Genomic DNA, 20,208 nt, shown 5'->3' with positions numbered 1-20,208 from the left:
CAGGAAATAGAAATCATTTATGTGAAACTTTGTGTCAACACTGACCTTCTCATTGTATCTCCAGTGAAACTACTGGAGGGTCCATTTACTGCTAGCCTAGTACACATCTGTTATTTAAGAAGCATGTTGGGGTAAGGCTGTGAAATTGCAGATTAAGCTGTCACACAGCTCGTGTTGAAGTGCCTGGGATTGGGTCAGACCTCAGTAATGCATCCTGGGTGCCTGCTACCAACTGGGAGACCTTAACTGGGGTTCCAGGCTCCTGGCTATGGCCGCTGCCTGCTGTAGGCTTTGAAGGTGTAAACCCATGAATGGAAGGTATCTATTTCCCCTCACCTTTCCTCACCTTTCTCCTTCTCTGTCTCTCTCCCTCCCTCTGCCCTTCTGCCCCACTCCCTCCCTCTCTCTCCTTCCCATCCTTCCTGTCTCCCTCCCTTTTAAACACAAAGGAGAGAAGCAAATAGGTTAGGGAAAGAAGTCTGCATTTAATCAAATTCCATAACTTTTCATTGAATTATCCATTGTTATGCCATCTGGAGGAAAAGAGCAGGGCCAGAGTTGTGGTGCAGCTTGTGAAGGTGCTGCCTGCCAGGCCAGCGTCCCATGGGAGAGCTGATTCATGTCCCGGCTACTCCCGTCCAGATCCCTGCTCATGGCCCAGGAAAAGCACTGGGCACACAATTCAAGTGCCTGCTCCCCTTCCACCAGTGTGGGAGTTCTGACGAAGCCTGTGGCTCCTGCCTCTGGGTCCTGCCGGAGTCCTGGCTGCTTCCATGTGGGGAGTAAACCAGTGGAGCAGACCCCTTACTCCAGCAGTCACTCTCACCATGACTTTTGAAATAAATCTCAAAAAGAAAAATAGCGTATTTGCTGCAACATACTGATGCCCATATGATTTCTTATTTATTTTGAAGGCAGAATGAGATGTGACACCAATGGCTGGGCTCTGTTAGACCCAAGTCGTGAGCCAAGAACTCCACCTCTGAGGCACTCTAGTGGGCCTGGTAGAGGAGGAGGTCCTTTGATTAGATACTGAACTAAGGGTTACTCAGTCACTCCCCTAGACACATGGAGTAAGGACTGTTAGCATCCTCCCCTTGCAGATGGAAAAGCAGAAGCATACAGGAACAATGGAGCCTGAGGTCATAGAGCTAGTATGCTACGGGAGGTTGACTGGAATCGGCCATCTCAACAGTCACTACACCAAAGGGCGTTCACTCTAGAAATTCTTTTTTTTTTTTTTCCATTAAAAGAGTGAAAGGTAACCAGTGGAAATTCAGACCTTTGCTTACAGAGGTGAGGATGCAAGGGGATGTCCGAGCAGCCTGGGACGGGTTGTGGGAGAGACCAGGTAGAATCTGAAAAAGCACCACTTAGAGCATCCTTAGAAGAGGAAGGGATAGCCAGGCAAAGAATTAACAAAACTGACAAAGGTCACAGGGAGGTGGGAGCTGCTGGGCAAAGGCTTGGGACAAGACGATACAGACACTGGACTGTGGGGGTGCTCTTGGCAGTGCCCAGAGAGCCGAGGCACTTGGTGCTGGATCTTGAACGGATGAGGATGAGTGAGAGATGCACTGGTCGGCAGGACAGTGAACAGATGTGGAGTGGGAGTAAGACCAAAGAAAAAGGATCGCGTTTGCTAAAAGTGTCTCTATTGCTTAATGTCTCCACTAGACAGACATGGCTGTTGTGCAGTGCTAACGGAAATGTGCTGTTGAGAGCAGAGGGCAGACGGACCTAAACAGAACCCGACTGCACAGTGCTTCTCGGGGCAGCTGTGTCCAGTGCAGCTGTGGTGGAGCTCAGATGTGGACTCAGCCTGTGAACAGAGCACTGTTTTGCCCAGCTACACAGGAAGGCTCATGAGCCTCAACTTCTATTCATTCTTTGGCCATTCATTATTTTAGTGACCTTAAAGTCCCTGCTGGGCATTCAAGTGGGATGTCATGTGTAACTCTGCTGGAATTTCATTGTAATTCAGTGCTTATGAACAAGTAAAACTTACCCGACTTTTAGCAACTAGCAAATAAATGGATTTACGGGATTCTCTGAGAGCAAGGATTCTTTGTTTCTGGCTGGATGGACCCAGGTCATGTTATGTGCACATGGAGTGAGCTGTTTCCTTTTTCCTATTCCTCTTCACCTTCCCTAATTATCATTATAATCTTTAAAATACTTGTGTATATCAGGCTAAATTATTTATGCGACCTGCAGCATTCGTATTATCCAGGGCATGATAGCAGGCCTTATTTCTTATTTTTGTTGATGTGTTGAATCACCATGAGTATTGAGGTGTTCAGCCCATCTCACATTCCTGGAATAAATCCAACTTTGCCATATTATGCAATCCTTTTGTACTGTTGAATTTTATTTTCTGTTTGGTGGATGAGAACCTTTGTGGCTATAATCAGTAAGATTGTCTTATAATTTTCTGTTCTCGAAAAATTCCTTATCAGTAGAAGATCATTCTAACCTCACAACACAAGATTGGGTGAATTCTGCCTTTATTGTCTGGAAACCTTTGTGAAAGTTTGGTGTAATTACTTCTAGATTTCCTTTTATGGGGGAATTTAATGAAGTTTACTCCAGTTTATGTTTTATGCACACACACACACACACACACACACATATATACACACACATATTTAAGCCTTTCTATTTCTTATCTGTGTTTGTATAAACTATTTTTCAAGGTGCTTTTCTTTGAATTTTCTGTATTGGTATGAAGTGACTTATAAAATCCTCTTATTTAATGTATGATACATACAATGTGCATATTTTATTTTCTCTTATTGGGTTTTTTTTGTCTTCAGAAGGAACCAATATTCTTAGTAACCTTTTCCATTAGTTACTGCTTTTCATTGCTTTTTGCTTTCTGCATTTTAAAATATTGATTCGTTGCTATATTTGTAACTACTTAATAAGGAATATTAGAACACTTTGAGGTTTTCCCCTTTCCTTAAAGTTGTGAAGTCCTGCATTTTCCTGTAGAAACATCCGGGTATATAATAATGTCATTACCCATGAATGTACAAGCTGTTATCTAAGTATATGTGTGTTTCTTCCTTAGCCCAGAAGTGTTTGAGTTCCCAACCCATTTGGGGGTGGTTTATACTTATCTTTCTGTTTATGATTTTAGGTTTAGCTTCTCTGTGATCATAAACTTGTGACCCAGGAATGACCCACCTTGATGCTTTATGTCAGCTTAAATGCAAGATTATTGGGCGTGTTGAGCTATGTGGGCTGATTACATTTGATGATTGTTTTCCGACCTCTTCCACAATCTTGATTTTTGTTTTTGGTTGGCCATTTCTGTCTTATTGAAAGACACACGTTGTAACTTCCCACTGTAGTTACGGATTTGTCTGTTTCTCCCTGTGGTTTTGCTAGTTTTCCTTCCTTTAGTCTGGAGCCATGATCTTTTGTTTTTATGTGTAAAACTGTTACATAAATGGATGATTGATGTGTCTCTATCCTACTGTTTTTAGACATATTAATATAACTCTCCCATGTTTTCATTAGTTTCTTTCGTTAGTTTCAAAGTCCCTTTGCGTACATTTCCCTTAAAGTCACAGTTTTGATTGTATATTGTCGATGTGAAATTACAGTGGCTGCTACTTTCCTGAGATTTAGATCTTTGGGTTTTATGGGCCCTTTTTTGTTCTCCCTTGGTTTCTGTTTGTTCCTATATATTTTTCCACTTTGCTAGCAGTTTTTTCCCTAACCTTTTAGCTTTCGCTTACAGAGTACAACTTCATGTACAATAGCCTAATGTCATTTGCTTCTCTTGTCTCCTTTGTCAGTGCAGGCACCGCCTTAACGTCCACTCAGATGCTGTGCTCCCTCCGAGCTAGCATGCATATCGTCTACTCCCTCTGTGATGTCTTCTGTGACTTTTCCTTTTTTCCCCAGTTCTTAAAAATTTAATTTTTTTATATTAATTACATTGCATTATGTGACGTCGCTTCATAGGCTCTGGGATTCCTCCCACCCCTGCCCGTACCCTCCCCCCATGGTGGATTCCTCCACCTTGTTGCAGTATTATAGTTCAAATTCAGTCAAGATTCTTTCATTGCAAGCCATGCTATGAATGCCTTGTGAGAATTTTCCTCAAAAGATCTTACACTAATCCAAGTTCTTCTGCCATTTAAAATCTTAACTCATCTATCAAATTTGAAACAGTTATCCTAGTTTTGTTTTTTTCAGAGTTCTACTTGATTTATTTTCAAATATTCTTTATCATTGCTCATTAGCTCTTTATGGGTCACATCTTCAATTTCCATTTTTCAGATTTTTTAAAACATTTTTTACTTTTCATCATACCTTTCCTTAGGATCATGGTTTTTCATCCCACCTTCCTTCTCCCCCAGATTTTTTCAATATTATAAGAATAGTATAGTCCTTCAAAACAGTAGCAATTCCATCACTCTTCTATTTAAGTGTATCCTGACATTGTGGGTATAGTTAATGATAGAAAGTCCAGCATCCTATTATCAAGATATATTTAACGGTTTGATTGAGAGTCCAAACTTTATTCAGAAGTACAGATGTATGTTTCAATGTATCTTCAGCTCATGGTATACCTGCCTCTATTATATACTTTCTCTAGATAAATATATGTATATGCATGTTATATATACGTCCCCGATTTGCTGCTTTGGTCGGGGGAGATGGATCATGAAATCTCTACTGGGCTTGGTGGAATGTTCATTAACATGTTATGCATGTATAAAATACATATTTTATATATATATACATATATATATATAATAGTCAATATATATTTATTATAACAGCAAACCAAGCCAATGAAATACAAAGCTTTCCATTATCCACTGTACCACTCCCTCCCCTCCCGTTATTCTGTTATAATGAAATGTATCAGTTACCATTTGGAGTGTGTCATTCACATTTTTAGGGGGGGTGCATGCCCATTCATGCATCAACTTTGTAACTATTGTGCATAAATTGAATTTTTTTATTGATTTCCCAAGATTAGCTTTTTGGTATACATAGATGGTAAATCATATGGTATACAAAATGGTAAATCATATGAAAAGACTTTTCACTATCCAAAGAGATATTATAATTCACTAAAGGAAATTCAAACAAAACAGACCAAGAAAAAATTGACAGTAACAGATTTTACAACATGTCAGACACTGAACTACTTTACTGCACATTCCTATGCAGTATTAGCAAAATATATGGTATAGTTATTAATTCTATTTTGCAGAGAGGAAATTATATTTTAATTGTTTGATTTGATTTCCTGAAGTCACAGGGGAGAGCTTAGAGACAGAGCCTAGACTTGTTTATAATCCAATTTTCTTCAGCACTTTCTTAAATAGTAGCCTAAGGCAAGGAAATAAGCAAGAAATACTTGAGAATTCAAAATGACCAAACAAATACATTTAAGGGTGTCCTAATTTACTGTTTGAGAAAATGAGAAATTAAAGACACATAGATTTATATCGTTCAACCTCTGAACAAGCAGAGATTATAATATTGAAAATGGTCTTAAGAAGATAAATGATGTACTGTTACTGATGCAATGAGTAACATAAATTGGGAAATTGCTTTCAGCCTTAATTTGGTCATCTGTGAAATGGGGATAAAAATGTTTGGCTTGGCAGAATTACTGAGACCCTTACCGACAGTTTTCAGGAGAAAGTCAGTACAGTGTCGAGCACACAGCAAATACTGAGTAGCTTTTACACACTTAAACCTCCATGATCCCTGCTGCCCCAAACACACTCAGAAAGAATAACAAAAGGCAGTTCAGCTCTTTGCATTCTTAGCTTTCCACAAGTTTAAGCAAACAGTAGATACAATAAAAGGAGACAGGAGCTGCATTAAAATAATGGATGATAAAATCACGTGTGTGTGCTGTGATTGGTGGAGTGATGGTTTTGCAGTCAAATACTCCTTCACCCAATTCTAGGAAATATTAGCTTCCTGGGATAAATGGGTCTGAAAGTTATAAAACATGTTATCAACCACAGGAACTCCAAAGCTCTGTAATAACGTACTCCTTTTTTCCCAATACTTGCTAGCATACGGTCCATTCATTAGAAGGCAAATACTGACTTGGAAGTGACGTCAGCTTGATGATACTCCAACTTCTCTGAGAGACTCGTCTCCAGGAAGGCAGCAGCTAGTACTACACAGGTTGAATCATCTTAGTCACTGGCCTTAGGACCATCTCTTCAACAGGATCTGCCCGGGGCTCCACTGGCTTTGTTAGGTTTAGCTAAAAGATTTAAAGCAGCTTTTCTAGCAGACATTTTTATTGTCTAATAGTGGCCATGAAATACACATGATAGAATAACTCTGGGTGGTTGTTGAGCAGCAGAGAAAATGACATGCATGTGGTTTGTCTACAGCACGTTGAACTGGACGGTCCCATTCCTCTCGCTGCTGGCCTGTCTGACGCTGGCAGGGGCCACCATCGCTTTGTACTTCATCCCACTGCGGTACATCATTTTAATCTGGGGTAAGTTCAGCGTGGCCCTTTGGCTAGCGATCGTTTTCAGGTAAGAAGCAATTACTCATTTTTAAAGTATGGCTATAAACTCTAAGTGTGCTCTTGTTGGCAATTAAGCTTGAGATTAAGGAAAGTGTTTGGGGAGCAGAACTTCCAGGACCTCCCTGAAAAGGCCAGTTTCATGAATGAACAGTCCAGTATTTATAGGCTTATTGCATAATTGTGATCAAATAAAAATGGGATTGTGTATGCCATTTCCCTTTGGCTTTCCCTAGTCATAAATTCCCTCTAATAATATATTGCTGTGGCCCAGTAACTTTCCGGAAACAGTGTTGTTCCAGTGGTGAACAAACACCTGCCTCTTGCCCTTTCTATTATGTAAAAGTAGACATGGCCACTGGCAGGTTGCTCCTGACACTTCATCTCTCCTGGAAGGAAAAAATAACCTAACCCCATAGTTAAACCCACAAGCAGTGGGGAGGCAGGAGGAGACATTCTGTGACTTTCTAAGTAGCGCCTGAAAGGAGAGGAAGTGATTATTTACCAGGGGAAAATGGCGCATCTATATAAAAATCAGCTGCATTTAAGCAGAAACCAGAAATGACAAACTTGAAATAAATTTCACAACTTGATTTAATACTCCAGCCAGCTACTGGGCCAAATGTAAGCAGCTTTGTGAATATTTGTGTCTGTGACTGGGTGGGCTGTTGGCTGACGCAGAGAGTGTTGTGCAGTCACTGGCCTCGGGAGGAGCGGGCAGGGCAGACCTGCAGCTGCCGTGGAGAGCGCCTCCATCAGCACTTGCCCTGTGCTGCAGTGCTGGAGGGATGCGTGTACCTTCGACCACAGTCTGTGAGCCTGCACGTGCTGGATTAAAGCCACAGCCTTTCCAGAACCATTTAAAGATAGACCCCTGCTCCAAAGGAAAGCCAAACCAAACAGGCATTTACAGACAGGGAAAAGGATTAAGTCCTAAAAGCAGAGACGCAGCATTAGGTGTTTGGCTTGACAGTTAAGCAGCCAGCTGGGACACCCACAAAAGGCGTGGCTGGGTTTGAGTTTCGGCTCTGCTCCTTATTCCTGCATGCTGTGAGGCAGCAGCCTATGGCTCAAGGACTTGGGATTCAGTTAGCCATGTGAGAAACATAGCTTGCGTTCTCAGCTGCCAGCTATGGCCTGGCCCAGTGCTGCTGCTATAGGCATTTAGGGAGTAACCCAGTGGCTGGAAAATGTGTCTTCCCTCTCCTTATCTCTCTCTCTCTCTCTCTTTTTCTATCACTACTTCTCAAATAAAAAATAGAGGCATTAACTGATTTTGAGAGAGTATAATGCAACAATTCTTTGAGTTGTTTAGAATGTGCGAATCCTGTATAACTTAGCCTGTCTTTAAGGTCAGTCTAAGAAAAGAAACATTAGATATAATAATTGTCATTATTGAGGAAGGTCTTCTCATACCCAGGCTCAGCTGTACTTCGTGTGCTTGTTTTGTTCAGTTTGCAACCATTCTGAGTTTTATTCCTTGGGAAATACCATGGGGCTCCTCGGGGTCTGGAGACTGAATACTGTATTCTAAATGCCATCTGTGAGGCATTGGAGAATATCCCCTTTTCAGTTAGTTTTCTAATTTGTTTCCACATCTACTTACTGCTGACATTCAACACAGAATTGTTGTGGAACCCTGACGAGAATGTTCTTCAAGATTACACTGCTTTGATGTTTTGTTGTCGTTCAAATCCGTGTGAGTTGAATGGCGTGCTCAGCAGCGAAGCACTGTTGCTCGTTGACATCTTCAACATCCTGGGGCTGTGCATTGCTGCTGCGCACTGCCCCTCCGTAGGGAGGCTAACCATGTGCTGTTCTGATCGCCAGAGTGGGGATTCTGATGCTTTCCTTGTTCTGTCTACCCAAATCACTTTGACTTCTGCTATCCTCCAAGATCATGCCAGCTTTCCAACAACTTTCTAATGGAGTGTTGCTTTAATTATTTTCCAATGTGTGGATGAAACTATTAGCCAGTATGGAGTTTATTGAGATCTCCTGAACGCAGTGTATCGGACGAGATCGGGCGCGTTCAGGGTGGTATGGCCGTAAACTATTGAGATCTCCTGGGGCAATAGTAATCCTTTGAGCTTTATGCTCTCTATAGAACCCTTGAGCTCCACCTATTGGTTCTTTAGTTTTGTGTTCTAGAGCAGAGCTCATGGTTTACTCATGAGTTGATAGGGAGAGCGCAGTCAGAAGCCTTGATAATCAGCATGCAGTCCGTTGACTCTACTCATCACGCAGGCACCACCATGCCACTCTGGATGGTCTCACAGCCTGTTGGGGCTTGTTCTTTCCTGGACAAGTTAGCCATTAGTAATGAGAACATTACTGTGTGTGTTAACCATCTGTGTGTAAACTTTCCCTTGCACAAGAAACATTTCTATATAAAAAACTTAGGAGGAACACCGCAAGTCTAGTAATTAGAGATTTGACTTTGTTTCTTATTCATTTTCATTGAGTCATAGAAAGGATGAGAAAGATCCTAACACTTTTGTACCATGCATTTAGTCCCTTGGCAGAAAATATCCAAACCCTCAAATATGAGGCTTGTAGAATGTGGTTTCTTTTTTATCAACCATCAGAATCATTTGAGATAAGCACATAACAATAGCCTTGTTTCGTAATTTATATGGAGACTATCGTGGGCTCACCAAAGTTATTGCTCACAGGTAGTTTATTGAAAATGAAATAAAAATGTGAAAAATTATTTTGAAATCGATGAAGTTGTGTTTCCATAGTGTGCATGCTCATGAATCCTTTAATGATTTCTCCTAAGACTCTGAGGAGACACTATGTTTTCTGTTTAGCTCTGTAGTTACGGTGTAACTAAAGAGAGATACTGGGTCAATAATGAGGAGTTATGAATATTATAGTATGACTGCTCTGTAAACCTAACACCTGTGCTCTACAGACACCACTTGTACTTGGAGCAGCGTCTTCTCTGTGTGGGAATGTTACTTTTAATGTTTACGTGAAAGATAAACTTGAAGAGGGATAACTGGACTTTTCCTTAGAAGACAGCATCTATGGGAATTCCTTTACTTGGTCGATGTACATGTGCCCAGAAAGCAGATCATTTTCAGGATTAGGTCTTATGTGGGTTCCTTCCCCTTTGAGGAGTTTCCCACATTCCTTCTGTGCTTTTTCTCATCTTTTCCAGGTATACATGTAAACCTCCAGTTAAATTTGAATCTTTTAACATAAAATATACTCTCCCTTTCTTAAACATTGGGTAGCACAATGTCTTGCACATGGAGGGCACTCAGGGTCGGGAAAAGGAGCAAACCACCATGTGCCCACCCTAAGTAACCTCTACTCACCTCTGTAACTATTTGCGAATCCGTGTGCAAATAGACCCTCTCCTCTGAAGTATAATATTTCTCAGGGCTATTCTGAAATGTGTAAATATATAAAACAGCTACATAGTTTTACATATCTCTTGACTTTTTCCAAGAAATTCTGTTTGTGATATAATGGCAGACTCATGCCACCCCACTGCTGCCTTTAATCTGTGATCTGAGAAGTAAATTGATAGTCTTTTCAAGTGTTAGTCTTTTAAGATGTACACCCACTTGATTTTTGTTCCCTCTCTCCCACTCTAGCACATATACTTTCTTTCTCAATCTAAAGGTGTTCTGAGTATGCGATGGGATGAAGCCACACTTCCCTTTATGTATGTGATCAGATGCCCTAGAGTGTACAGCCTCTTCTCCTTCAATCAGCGTCTTTGTCTTTTTGACCTGAGTACAGTTACAGATGTGATGGTAGCCTCCTACATTGCTGTGGAATTTCATTTTCTGGAACCTTCTGCACATACTGCCCAGCATGACTTTCTTGTCAACCCGGAAAACCATATAGAAGAAGTCTTTGCTTTTGAAAAATTTCAAACATAAGAAATATGAATCTCGGGGGCTTCCTGGCATCACAACACACAGGATGTCAGAAGTAGGGTCTAGATATCCTGTACCAGGCCTCTTGCCATCTTACCCCACAGTCCCTTGTAGATGACCAAGGAGTCTGTTTTCCGTTTGTCACTTGAATTCACATACTAGAAAATGTGGTGGAATTCCGGAAAGGTATGAGCCGGAGGCACATGAAGAAATAAGGTGTGCTTGTGAAGCATGTTATCTGATTGCCTTGTAATTTTTATCCCAAGTTGTTTCAAATCCAGAAAGTCTCCGTGCATTGTGGGCCAGTGCTGCCCTGGCTGGTGCAGGTTTATAATCTTCTCTGCAGCGGCACATGCAGTGTTTTGATGGGCTCCGATATTATCCCTGCCTTGCTGTTCATTGTAAAGGCTCCAGATGCGCGCACTGTATATAATTAACAATAGAAGATATATCTTTTCTCAATAATACATCTTTGTCTCCCTTCATCATTTTGCTTTGTCTGTTTTCTTTTGCCAAAAAGCCCATGCTACAATTAAATGTCTTTAGAATAACACAGTGAGAGTATTTTAGTTTAAAGGAAAGCTGGGGGAAATTTTAGCTAGAAACGTGAAGCTTGCTGTGGGGGTGGAGGGAAGAAAGGCAGAGTGCAGCTTTGACTCCGGCACATGGAGATCATTTGCTAAACCTTCCACAGCCCGACCACCATGCCACCATTTACTCCTGAACAATGGCTAGCTCCCATTTGCAAAGCAGATGTAAATCTGACCCTCTAAAGACATGCCTAGAGGTTGGCATTGTGTCAGGTACAATGCCATGCAGGAAGTCCAGTCTTTGGATGAAAGCAAAGTAACATTTAATGAAGGAAGAAAAACATCAAGCCTTTTGTGCGTTGGGGACTGTTGAACTTGGCTTCTGCTTGGGAGCCATTCAGAGCATGAGGAAGCTACGAATCCATTCAGCCTCATCGGGACTGACAGGCCTTCAGATAGGATTCTTGTTAAGCAAGCACCCTGTGGCAAAACTTCAGAGGCCACCTAGTCGTTCTGCTTCTAAAACTCAACGTGAAAAAAGCCTTGACATTTGGTGAAAGGCTCCAGCTCACGGGCTCTGGATGAGGGCAGAGCAGCTCCGAGGAGCAAAGTGAAAGACAAGGGTGGTTGAGAGGAACCGGTTGTACAGAGAACACTAAGGAGAGTATGTTTGGGCCTGCCTAGGAGTTCAAGGTGCAGGTGCCAGAGACGAACGCCCTACCATCTACGCGTGACAACCACCTTCTCATTGTCACCATCCTTGTCCCTTAAAGTCACATGGACTCCAACGCACAGGCAAAACCACGTGTCCGTTTTGAGACCCATAAATTAAACTAGCAACCATCGTAAGGTAATTTCCCAATAATAACTTTTCACAGTCTCCTGCAGCTTCAAAGTGCAATCAACATGTCAAGTTCTGTTCAGCAGCAAGAGAAGAGAAACCCGTGAAAATGAACTGGAGGTGGGGCTGGGAGGAGAGACTGCAGCTCCCTTGTGACATCAAAACAACTCCCACCCTCCACCTCCTGCAACTACCCTGGGCCCAGAGGCTCCAAGCAGCGGCTTGTTGGGGCTAATGAAGGCCTTTTCCCAGCTGGGACCTTTGTTTTCATAGCTGAGGAGGCTGTTAATCAGCGTCTTCCAAAAGAAACCAGCATACTGCCCAGTTTCGTATGTATGTTCTGCCTCCCTGCTGCTGGGATTGTAATGGGATTTTCACAGCTGAAGAAGGCAGAGTCCCTTTGCCACAGTCCCCTCCCTTCCATCAGGAAAAAGCATTCGTGAATGATTCCACATGACAGCAACATGTGCAGGACTTGAGGTCTAGGGACTGTTTTCACACTAATTGTTACTTGTGAACATCCACCTCTCCTAGTCGGGCTCGCTTTTAAAGAGATAGATCGGTAGGTAGGTAGATAGACAGATAAAAATATATATAACGAGCAGAGAAACTGATGCCTTTTTTTCACTTCAGGCATAAACAAATTTACTAAGAAGCTTCGAAATCCCTATTCTATCGACAACAACGAGCTACTAGACTTCCTCTCGAGGGTACCCTCTGATGTTCAAAAGGTAGGTCACCAGCAGCTGGGATCCCACCCAGAAGTCTTGCCGAAGCAGAGGCCCAGGCACACAAGGCTGTGTGGGTCTGAGCGATTAAGATAAGGAATCAAAAAGTCCTTAAAGAGGCCCTGTTTGCAGAGAGGTAGCAGGAAAACCCTTGTCCGAAACAGCAGGTGATTGCGAACAATGTTCCTGAAAAAGAACGACTTCAGAACACTCTGGAATTCATTGTGTAGCTGCCATGCCCCAGTGATGGTCCCCTTTTTGATAACTAGCCTTACCAAAGAGGGTGAGAGTGGCTCAGGCGGAGAGCCCTCCCGTGGCATCCAAGGAGGGTGAGAGTGGCTCAGGCGGGGCCCTCCCGTGGCATCCAAGGAGGGTGAGAGTGGCTCAGGCGGAGCCCTCACATGGCATCCAAGGAGGGTGAGAGTGGCTCAGGCGGGGGCCCTCCCGTGGCATCCAGAGATGCTGGGAAGACCCTCCAGGTGTCGCCCCAGGCAGCTTCTAACAATCCAGGGAAGGGTCCCTGGGGGATTCCCCGAGTACTCACGTTGATCGCAGATGGTTCAGCTGTCACGTTGCAAATGAAATTAATTTTTAGGAGACATCTATATAAGTCTGAGGCCCAAGACCAATTCCAGCATTTTTTTTTCCTTTCAGGGGAAAATAAATGCATGCAATTTTCTGAGATTATTTTTTCTCAAGATTTTAGATATATTTTTTAAATGAGTAGCTCCCAATGAGTTGCTGTATCATATACTAAGATAAACATTCCCCAGAGGCCGTTACTAAGCTGACTTATGGCTGGAAACGGGCACTCGCAAAACTAAGATCCTCTAGCAGTGCCCAGAACAGGTAGAAACTCATGCATCTTATTAGGAAAATCTGCTTCTAATATTTTGGTTTCAAGAAATGATGCATGACTTCTCAAATCCTTCCTGCAATTAATCCGTCCCTGTTCCTGTGTTTAGAGAATGATTCATTACCTTCAGACCTTCCTTCCTTTGCCTGGCCTTGTCCTTGGGGAGCCATTAACACACACTGTGGTGAGCTAGGGTTACCCAGCTGCCAGCCTTCCGTGTGTTTGTTTTCACAGGTGCAGTACGCAGAACTGAAGCTCTGTAGCAGCCAGAGCCCGGTTCGCAAGAAGCGCAGTGCTCTCTAGGACGCACGCCGTGTGGACCGCAGCGCCAGGGCGCGCCACAGCTGTGCTGATGGTATCCAGGAATGCGTGGCATGAGTAACATTCTCTGTTCTCCCTCGTTCTTCACCCGCACAGATGCACACATGTGCACCAATAGTGTGTCCTACCTGCAGCTGAGGGTCAGCCTGGCAAAAGGAAATGATCTGGAGACTGTGAAAGGCTAATACTCATTCTGAATCAGAAGGCAAAGCAAGGCCGACATGGGTTGGAACGCTTTTCCTGAACACAGCAGGGAGACCCCTTGGGTTGAGGGGGACAATCCACTCATTTTCTCAGTTCCAAAATATTTTCATTACGATGCCGCTACGTGCACTCCCCACCCTTCACTCCTTTCGTACTACTGTCCCCCTAAGTTTCTTTTCTGTTTATGTCTTGATAATCATCAGTTGTATAAATAATGTGTTATAAGAAGACCTCCTCCTAATGACGAGCAGGAGCCTCACTATTTAGGAGCCTTTCAGCCGTGATTCGCAAGGGCAGGCATGTCAGGTTCCCGTGACCAGTGTGTGACGGACACCGGGCTGGCAATGGGCTGTCTCCTGGGAGACTCCAGCGATCTCTCCTTCCAAGAGGGAGGGGTTTAGGAAAGTACACTCTTGCCTTAAAACATCATGTCTTCCAGCTTGATAGTTTCCTCAGTAAAACGTCAACATACAGCTTCGACACAGCAGTAGACATGGAGTGGACGATCAGTGAATTTGGAGAGGATTTAGAAAGATAAAGAGCGGGAAAGCAAGAGACTGATACATGGAGCTGCTTACCTAATTATCATTTCATTCGTCTGGATATTTTCAACAGAAAGTCAAAATATTTGCTCTCTCCGAATTCATCCCTTGTAACTCTGAGGAGCGAGATAAGCTACATACCGTAAGAATGTCCGAGCCCTGCCCCTAAGGCGCTGTGCCCGTGTCTGCCCCGCAGCTCCTGAAAACCCCGCAGTTCCGTGACTGGCACACTCTGTTAAACCAGAGTCCCGAGGGTGTGCAAATATCAAATGTATGCAAATACCTTTCTGTGCAAATGGTATTTAAGTTGTAAAGAGTCTATTTTATTGTCACATACTTTGTGCATTTTTATGTATTGTGTGTGTATATATATGCATTTAAAGAAATCTTGAAATCATGTAATTTAACAGTAAATTTATTATGTATTTTGTCTCTGGGTTGTCATGTAATAATCTTCAAAGAAAATGTTTATGAAGAATGCCAAAGAGTGTAAACCTTATCATCCCGTGTCTGTTTTTCTTCATCTTGTATCTTTCCGGGCTGCTTTTTGGCTGAACCAGTCTGCATGAGTTCATTGACTTCATCTTAATGAAGCTGGCTGGGAAAGAGCTTTGCAAAAATTATAAAAGCTCCAGTAAATCTCTTAGTTGTCCGTACAATAGATCCCCAAGAAGCTCCTTTGTTAGAGCAGTTACTCAATCTTCTATGTAAACAATGCCTCATTGTCTAGCTCCTAACCATCACCCAGTTCATCACAGTCTGTCATTTGGTAACGACCGAAGTCAGACGTTTTAAACAGATGTGTGAGATCAGATCACTCATTTGAATGAAAACTTTCAGCAGCAAAACAACCCCTTATTTATTTTAAAGTGCAACTAATACTTCATTGTTGTTCTTTTGCTATAGAATTTCAAAATGAAATAATTTGCCCCAAAAAGAAGGCATCATGAGTGAGACTGACTTGCTCTGTACCCTGGCTGGAATGCTCAGTGCTCAGGCTGGGGCACCCTGCTGCAGGAGGGCCTCAGTGCAGCACACAGCATGCAGAAATGATCACCAGCTGATTAGGTCGACACTGGACCTCGAAAACTGTTGTAGGTGAGATATTAAGGTTGATACCAACACGGGTTCAGCCTCTGTCTTCAGAGAGAAGATAATTTCAGAGCCCTCCAGTAGATGCCTGAGATCTCATGGTGTACATTAATGCCTTTTGCATGTGAACCAAGTATTAACCATACGCTCTGACCGTGAGTTTTGCAGTTTGAGGTACCACAGCAAAACTAGCTTGATTTTTCCCCTTTGTCACCATCTCATGGACAGAAGATTCGTTCTTAACAAAGTCTTTAGCAACTTCCCCCATTTTGCCTTACTGAGGTCCAGAATGCCACAGAACACCCTAATGGGACATTTTTTGGCTTCTCTGATGTGTCGATCAAGCAGCTTCACCGTGCTACAGCTGGAGGACCCTTAAGAAAGGGTGACTGAACACAAACTTACTGGTTTGCTAACAGACAGTTGCCAAGTGGCTCCAAGGCGGTACATGCAGCCTGAGCCACTGGACACAGGGATGGCTCAAGCCAGGGAAGCAGGCACGGACTTCAGACTCACTAGCATGGTATCACTTCTAACCCAGGAACCACGTACTTTGGGAATTCCGATTGTGTATTTTTGGACCCTGTTAAGCAAGAACAGCTGTAACCATGGAAAAATGAAATAGTAAGATAGGACTATTATTAGAAGATCAGAAATTATAGAATACTGAAGTTATAAATGCATGTTCTGTGTGTTCTTAGCATGTCAGTTAAAGGTCATTTGAAACACTGCTTTCTAACCAAGCACTCATTCTCTGCTTAAACCTCATGGACCCGTTTCTAGTCTTGGCTGGATGTCCTGCAAGTGTCTGCGGTCAGCAAGTCCTAAACTCCACACTCCTCTCATTGAATTCACCCTATTATCCCCTCCTGGCTTCTTTACTTTTCTTCCCAGCCCTGGCAGGAAGCCCTCTTTTCTGTTCCTCATGCTCTTTCCTGATCCCCACGCCTTGACATCTGATAGGCTCAGTGTTGACCTCTGTCCTGCACTTCTTTTATGAATGCCAACACCAAAATTAATGGTTCTGTAACCTTGCACAAGTCATGCCGGTGTTGTCCACTACAGTCAACAACAGGCTAAGACACATTCGTGCTATCCTTTTACTTGGAAGAATGACTTTTGAATGCCTCAACGTATTTTATTCTTCTTCAAAACTTGCATTAGTTTCCTGTCACAAAAATACTTTCTTGTCCTATGGCCTGATAAAACCCCATTTTTATTGCATCCTCACATCTAATACGCCCACCTCACTCTGTATTATGCTATAACTGAATACCACAGACTAGATAATTTACACAGAGACCGATGTAATGATGCTGACTGTGATGCTGTTATCCCAGATCAGAGTCCAGCTGCTCTGGTTCCAACCCGGTTTGCAGCTAGTGTGTCTGTTAACCATGTGGGAGACCCGGATGGAGGGCCAAGCGCCTGTCTCCCGCCTCGCCCGGGTCTGGCTATTAGGGAATGATGCAGCGGATGGGCAGCCTCTCTCTGCCTCTTCCCCTCTGGCACTCCTTCAAATAAAATAAATCTTTTTAAAGTCTGGTTTAGCTCTTGGTTTATGGCCCCAGCTTCTGCTTGTCATCTGGCCAGGACTTCCAATCCGGTCGTGACATGGTGAAGGCCATCCCATGGTGAGACAGAGCAAATGCATTAACTCCCATCTTGCTTCTTCCTGGAAAGCCACATCACGACTATGAAGTCTCCTCTCTCGTCACCTTATCTTTGATGATGTCTCACAAGCCCTGTGTCTAAATACCATTAACACATGATTTGGGGCCACATGATGTGGTTTCCAACATACACATTCTGGGGAACGTATTACTTTTCCTGTGTCTGCCACATTCCTGTGTCTGCCACGCTCTACCATAGGTCAAGGTTACCAAAGTCCTTTTCTGCTGATGCCCTTCGCTGGATATTACATTCTAGCTAGCACTGGATGGATACTTGGGACATCTGTTTTTAATTGGCAGAGCCACAGATAATATTCTTTGCTTTTTCATGTTCTGTGAGAACAATGGCTGACGATAAATTTGCAGGGCTTGCCCTAAATATTATTTTGTTAAGTGCAAATAGTATTTTTATGATATTATTTCAATCACAATCAATGTCTATGCCACTTATCAACTTTTAAACACTATATTTTATTTGGAGTATTCCTTTATTCAGTCAAATAAAAGTTTGTGGGTGGTAACACTTTAAAAAACTTTATTTACTTGTATCCTTTTAACAAATATATATTGAACATTGATATTATGCTTGAACAGGATAGAGAGTACATTTCCTTAGAAGAGTTGGATGCTAAACAGGTAAATGTATGCAATGGTGTGCCACCTGCAGATTCAATCTCAAGAGAAATGGTTCTGGCTTCAGTGGATACACTGCCAAGTGTGAATTCTCATCCCAGCGTTTTAAACCAGTTGGGGTATTGCTGATAAATGAATGTTATTCTAGACTCTCCATAAATGTTAGAAAAAGAAGCAATGACAGTGAGATTGGGAGACGGTTACGGAATAATGTGAACAAGACACAATAGTCACTTGAGTATAAGATAGAACTGTCCAAGATGGATTCGCAGCAGTTACTGAAGCTCAAATGGATGTTTGCATTTCATAGGCATTCTATCTTGAGTGATAGGGAGGGAGTTTGCCTTTCTCTGAAGAGAACTAATGAAGCAGCCTTGAGAAAAACTTCACGAGTTGGTTGTCCTGCTTAATCTGTGGTGTATAAAAAGGGTGTTAAAGAAACTCAGGCTTTGTAGTTGAGAGATACACATTTAAAGGCAAAATTGCACTGAAAAACGGCATCTTATTAGACACAGAAAGCACTTGATAAAACACATTTCATGATTTAAAAAATTCACCAGATTGGGTGTAGATTTCTCAACACCATCAAGGAAATGTATGAGAAACACAGAGCCAACATCATACTAAGTGGGGAAAATTTGGAGTGTCTCCACTAAGATCCAGAGCAGCAGAAAGATGCCCACTGTCACCATTACTAGTCATAATGGTTTGAAATTTTAGGTAAGAAAGAAGAAATATAAGTAATTCAAATAGGAAATGTGGAAGTCAATGTATCCTTGTTTGTAAATAATAGGATTCTAAATCTAGAGGAGCCAAAATAATTCAACCAAGAGAATAACAGAATACAGAAGAGTTTGGCAAAGTTGCAGGATTTAAAATCAACAGATCAATAGAATTTGTGTACCTAAATAGTGCCATGAAAATACTAGTAAAAAACCAGACCATTCATAAGAGCCATGAAGTTATAAATACCCTAGAATAAATCAAACCAAAGAGGTAAAATAGCTCTATGAAGAAAGTTATAAAACAGTAATGGAAGATGTCACAAAAATGGGGAAAAATCCAAATTCATGCATTTGAGAATTATGAAAATATAATACCCAAAATAAACTGCAAATTCAATGTGCTACCAACAAAACATCAATTATTTTCATCACCATTCTAAAAGATACTAAAATTTATATTGAAATGCAAGTGATCCTGGAAGGAAAAAACTAAAAGAATACAAAGGTGAAGGCATCATAATAGCAAATTCAAGACATACTGTATATCCGGCTTTCCAATAATAATAAAATCTTTAAAAAAAAAGTATACATTCAATAAGGATTCATACACACAAAAGGGGCTAGCAAAACAACATCAATATGAACAATCCAGTTAAGGTAGACTGAATATGAGCAGGCATTTTAAAAGGATGAAATATAAAATGCTACCAGATACCTGAAAAAAAAATGTCCAGGTTAATTAGCCATGAGAGAAATGAGGCTTTCCCTCACTGCAGTCAGCCCTTTGCCCACCCTTGGGCGCTGGCTAGGCCTCCCTAGCATTATCGAGCATTTCCAAGGAGTAACCACTGAAAAACTGATGGAGGAGAAGCCAGGTGCTTCTATAAGTACTCCAACGTGGACGTGAAAATAAAAGAAACATGAACAAGGATGATGATACAACTCTCCAAGCACGAGAGTACATCCTATTAGATGAGGATAAACATGTGGACAAATGCCTGAAGGAGTTCAAAAGAATGACCAAAGGTTTACTCAAACACACAAAGAAACAAGGACTTATATTAAATCTATGTGCAACACCGATTCTGTAAAAAGAGCTATTTAAGGGAAAGTAAACTGAAATAGCAGAAATAAAGAATTCAGTATGTCAAATAGGAAGTACAGTGGAAAGCCTCAACAAAATTGGTGAGGCAATGGGCTGGACACAGTAGCCTGGTAGCAAAAGTCCTTGCCTTGCATGCCTGGGATCCCATATGGGCGTATATTCATGTCCTGGCAGCCCCACTTCCCATCCAGCTCCCTGCTGTGGCCTGGGAAAGCAGTCGAGGACGGCCCATAGCCTTGGAACCTGCATCCACTCCAACCATTGTGGTCACTTGGAGAGTGAATCATCAGATGGAAGATCTTCCTCTCTGTCTCTCCTCCTCTCTGTATATCTGATGTTCCAATAAAAATTAACAAATCCTTTAAAAAAATGTGAGGCAGAGAAAATATCTGGATGAGAAGACAAATCCATGGAAATATCACAATTGAATACAAAAAGAGGGAAAAATTGGAAACACCAAAACTGTGTCTTGCAACGTAGGATTTCCTAACGATGGAAAAAGAGAATGGACTAGCAGGCCTGTTCTGTGAAAA

General features: G+C 42.1%; 1 protein-coding gene across 2 annotated transcripts in view; it reads left to right on the top strand.

Annotated features, from left to right (window-relative positions):
- The window catches only part of MCTP2 (multiple C2 and transmembrane domain containing 2), a 192,783-nt gene extending 178,177 nt beyond the window's left edge, over positions 1-14,606 (top strand). For both annotated transcript variants that reach the window (XM_004593169.3, XM_058666591.1), the window contains 3 exons: positions 6,390-6,499; positions 12,430-12,527; positions 13,615-14,606. In XM_004593169.3, coding sequence (XP_004593226.2) covers positions 6,390-6,499; positions 12,430-12,527; positions 13,615-13,683 — 277 coding nt within the window. In that variant the 3' untranslated portion in view covers positions 13,684-14,606. The remainder of the gene's footprint in view (positions 1-6,389; positions 6,500-12,429; positions 12,528-13,614) is intronic.
- Positions 14,607-20,208: the final 5,602 nt, after the last annotated feature.

Source organism: Ochotona princeps, chromosome 6 (assembly GCF_030435755.1).
Source record: "Ochotona princeps isolate mOchPri1 chromosome 6, mOchPri1.hap1, whole genome shotgun sequence".
NCBI classification, from domain to species: domain Eukaryota; kingdom Metazoa; phylum Chordata; class Mammalia; order Lagomorpha; family Ochotonidae; genus Ochotona; species Ochotona princeps.
Note: the sequence above shows the minus strand (reverse complement) of the source record. Positions and strands in the feature narration are given on the sequence as shown.